This window comes from Mustela nigripes, chromosome 13, assembly GCF_022355385.1.
Source record: "Mustela nigripes isolate SB6536 chromosome 13, MUSNIG.SB6536, whole genome shotgun sequence".
Taxonomy (NCBI): domain Eukaryota; kingdom Metazoa; phylum Chordata; class Mammalia; order Carnivora; family Mustelidae; genus Mustela; species Mustela nigripes.
This window is the reverse complement of record NC_081569.1, coordinates 137,071,461-137,075,294: the sequence shown is the minus strand read 5'-3', so window position 1 is coordinate 137,075,294 and position 3,834 is coordinate 137,071,461. Positions and strand designations below refer to the sequence as shown.

The window sequence follows — 3,834 nt, the reverse complement described above, 5'->3', positions numbered from 1 at the left end:
CCCCCCCCCCCCCCCCTTTTTTTTTCCCCCCCCCCCCCCCCCCCCCCGGTGCTCCCTGAACTCACCAAGGGCCTTGCCCTTGCTTTCCCCCACCATGGAAAACAACACCCCTTGCTCCCCAGTGTTCTCCAGGCCTTCTGCTAACCCCTCTGTATACAAGTGGCAATCTCTTTCCTCTCCATTATCTTTATATCGCTTTTCTTTTTTTCCTATAGCACTTACCGGCGCAGGGTCCACAATATATTTAATTATTGTTTGCTTCTCTTCCCTTCAATAAAATAGAAGCTCCATGAGGCCAGGATCCTCATCTGTTCATTGCTCTATCCCCAGCACTGAGAACAGTCTCTGGCACCATAGCAGGCAACAAATAAATATTTACTGAATAAAATAATAGCCCTTTCACCGTAGAACATAAACTCCGGGACTTCTTTTCTACCTTTTCCACATCACACACTGTGGTCTCACCTTCATTGAATGGGCCCCTAACAAACATGTCTGAATGAACCAAGAGCAAGGGAACTGAAGTGACCCGAGAATGCTTCGGACACACGAAGAACGAGGGGACCCACGATCAAAGCAACTACACACACCAGAGAGCACGCTGGGTCTCAAATGCGAAAGTGGCTGTGGAATAGGGGAACCGGAGCTTTCGCCATCGGTCAACATTTCCGGGCTGTGCCGGTGGAAGTTACCCTCGAAGCAGTAAAATCTCCTGACACCCGTCGCCTTAACTCCCCATCCCCAAGTAAACCTTCGGCACCGGTGCACTGCTTAGGTTCGCCCCCTACTCCAGCTCGGCTCGTCGGGATTCTAACCCCGGGCATCTGGCCTCCAGGACACCAAACACAAGCGCGCAGGCCTTTCGGGGCTGACCAAGTTAAAGGGCGGCTCGGCCTCTGCAGGAGCTGCCCCCTAAAAGGCAGGAATCCGGTGGCGCAGATTCCCAGGGCAGCACAAGTACTTCGCGCAGGTTTCCGCGGGGTCCGGAGCCTCCGGCATTGAGCGGGGAGAGCGGTCCTGCCCACGGATGCCTCCACAACTCAAGTTTCCCGGGGCCCGGTGCAGCGCACCCGGCACGAAGAAAGCGCTCTGCCAACTGCAAGCCGCTAGGCAAACAGGACGGAGATGAAGCTTTGGAAACAATACCTGAAAGACGCGGGGGACGAGGAACTTGCTGACAATGGGCACCGGTCAATACCCGGGGCGGGGGAGACGAGGGGGAGCGGGCGCGCGGCGGCGCGAAGGACCGGGAGACGCTGCAGCCCCTCGCCCGGGGCCCGTGGCGCTCCGAGCGCCCGTTTCCGGGGTCGGGGTCCCAGGTAACCGGACGGCCCAGGCCAGGCGCGCCCCCAGACCCCTGTCAACCCGGGCACCGGGCCCCTTCCGCCGTCGCCCCCCACGGTCCCGCCCGCCGCGCCGCGTCCCGCTCGCAGGACCCCCGGGCCTCGCCCGAGCCTCTCTCGGCGGCCACCGGCCCGCTGCCTCCCCGGCGACCGCTCACCTCCGAGCGCCCGGCGTCCTCCTCTTCCTCCCTCCCGAAGCGTCTGGAGCCGACTCGCGGCGCCGTCCCGCCTCCCGCCCTCGCGCCGCCCCGCCCCCTCGGAGCCGGAACCGCTCCCTTCAGGGCCTTGTCCCCGCCTCCTCAGCTCTAGTGTGGCGTCACTTCCGCCAGCGCCGGCCGCGCGCCGCGAGTGTGGGTGTCGCGAACGCGCCGGGAGCGTCCCAGAACCGGGAGCGCGCCCCGCGGATGACAACAAATTCGTCGCGCGGCGGCTGTGGAGGAGTGCGCCTCCGTATCTGCCTCGGGCCCTGCCGCCTCCCGCCGTGTTTTCTTGCATCCTCATCCGGTGGCTGCGAGGATCCTCGCCGAGGCCCCCGCACTCCCACCCCGTGGCGGGTCCCCGCCAGGCCTAGCGCGAGCCGCGCGGCGCGGAGGATGGGGTCGCCCTGAGGGACGCCCGGCGCCGAGCGGGCATGGAGGGGCTGTCCCGGGCTTAGGCCCCGCCGCGGACCCGGGACGCCGGCCGGGACCCGAGGTACCGCCGCCGCCGCGGCCTGGAGCGGAAGCCTGGGCCCCAGCGCCGGAGTCGCCGCCTGCAGCCCCCGCGGGCCGCGTCGTCAGCCCTTATCATGCCTTGGCCGTTTTCCGAGTCCATCAAGAAGAGGGCCTGTCGGTACCTCCTGCAGAGGTACCTGGGCCACTTCCTGCAGGAGAAGCTGAGCCTGGAGCAGCTCAGCCTGGACCTGTACCAGGGCACCGGGTCCCTCGCCCAAGTCCCCTTGGACAAATGGGTAAGAGCCGCCGGCGGCCAGCCGGGAGGGTCTCGCTCCCCTCCTAAGGGCGATTTGAGCGAGTGTCCCCCGAGCTTGTTGACGTTCAGCCCCTCCCTGGGAGTCGTTCGGATCCAAGTGTGGCAGGGCTCACAGAAACGTGTGCAAGTGTTGAGTCTGTTTCTAGCAAGTTTGCGTCCCCAAATCACGTGCGTCAGAAACTTAACGGAGGCGATGGAGTCTACATTGAAGGAAGCAGTTGTGTTAGTGGTTTGGGGGCTTTGGGAAGCTGGCCTCGAGGGGTCCCTGGGAGGTGGTGACAGGGGCTGACCCTTGGGTAGCAGGGGTCGCGGGTTACCGTGGCAAACAAATCCTATTTCGTGGGATGGCACTCTGGTGGAAAGATTGAGGATGAGGAAGACCTTTGGGGATGTCCGAATTCCTCGTTATTCCTTTACTTATTTGGGTTGGCTCCTGGAGCACCGCGGTCCCCGTACCGCGTCTGCCATCTGGAAGGAAGTTAGGCGAAGGCCTCCGACCGCCGGGTTTACCTGCGTTCACTTGACATACGTTTACGAGGCCAGCCTGTGAGTGGTTGTGCGGCCCTAGTAGTGCCGGTTAGTTGTGCTTATTGGCTTCACGTGACAGATCGTAAAAGCAGGTGTTGCAAAAGCGCTGAGGCTGCAATTTTCAGACCTTTAAAAACCTGTTTGGTACCTGTCAGCCAGAGGCTGTGAGTTGACTCTGTGGGTGTTACAGGTATCTTACAGGTGTTGTTTAACTCGCCCCATACAGTTGTACCTGCATTTGTATATTCAGTGCCTAGTCCTTTCTCTCAAACTGTATTCAGCCTTGAGTTGAGCAAGAAAGAAGCCGCTTCTCTCCTTCCCCCAACGCTTCATTTCTTGGCCGGAGTTTGCTGCTGGAGGTTGGAATTGGTTGTGCCAGTTGTAGAGTTTCACTCTTCTAAAAGCATTCCTACACAGATTACATTTAGGAAATTATAAACAAGGGTGACTTGCTGGTGATAGTTGAAAACAAAAGGACCTCCCCCCCATTTAAACTGTTTAAAAAGCTTAAATATTTTTAATCTTTTTAAAAAAGATTTTATTTATTAGAGAGAAAGAGCGAGAGAGAGCCCACCCGAGAACACATGAGCAGGGTGGAGAGGGAGAAGCAGGCTCCCTGCTGAGCAGGAAGCTGGATGTGGGGCTCAGTTCCTGGATCTTGAGATCATGACCTGAGCCGAAGGCAGATGCAGTATTTTTTACTTTCATATAAAAGTGTTTGTTAAGAGTAGTGACTTCCTTAGCCTCAGAAACCCGAAAAACTCAAATTATGCTAACATCTTAAGACCCTTCGATGAGGGACGCCTGGGTGGCTCAGTTGGTTAAGCAGCTGCCTTCGGCTCAGGTCATGATCCCAGCATCCTGGGATCGAGTCCCACATCGGGCTCCTTGCTCTGCAGGGAGCCTGCTTCTCCCTCTGACTCTGTCTGCCTGTGCTCGCTCTCGCTCGCTCTCTCTCTGACAAATAAATAAATAAAATCTTTAAAAAAAAAAA

The 3,834-nt window shown here is 58.8% G+C and overlaps 2 protein-coding genes across 7 annotated transcripts in view; one reads left to right on the top strand and one right to left on the bottom strand.

The window, feature by feature from the left end:
* Nucleotides 1–1,583, bottom strand: part of GSKIP (GSK3B interacting protein) — a 22,070-nt gene extending 20,487 nt beyond the window's left edge. For 3 of the 5 annotated variants that reach the window (XM_059373921.1, XM_059373925.1, XM_059373924.1), the window contains exon 1: nt 1,502–1,583. The gene's annotated coding sequence lies outside the window, so the exon portion shown is untranslated. Of the gene's footprint in view, nt 1–1,146; nt 1,440–1,501 lie in introns of those variants that run through there. The other 2 variants (XM_059373926.1, XM_059373922.1) reach the window with 2 other exon arrangements.
* An 89-nt stretch (nt 1,584–1,672) lies between these two features.
* ATG2B (autophagy related 2B) overlaps nt 1,673–3,834 on the top strand; it is a 74,954-nt gene continuing 72,792 nt past the window's right edge. For both annotated transcript variants that reach the window (XM_059373920.1, XM_059373919.1), the window contains exon 1: nt 1,673–2,292. In XM_059373920.1, coding sequence (XP_059229903.1) covers nt 2,131–2,292 — 162 coding nt within the window. In that variant the 5' untranslated portion in view covers nt 1,673–2,130. The remainder of the gene's footprint in view (nt 2,293–3,834) is intronic.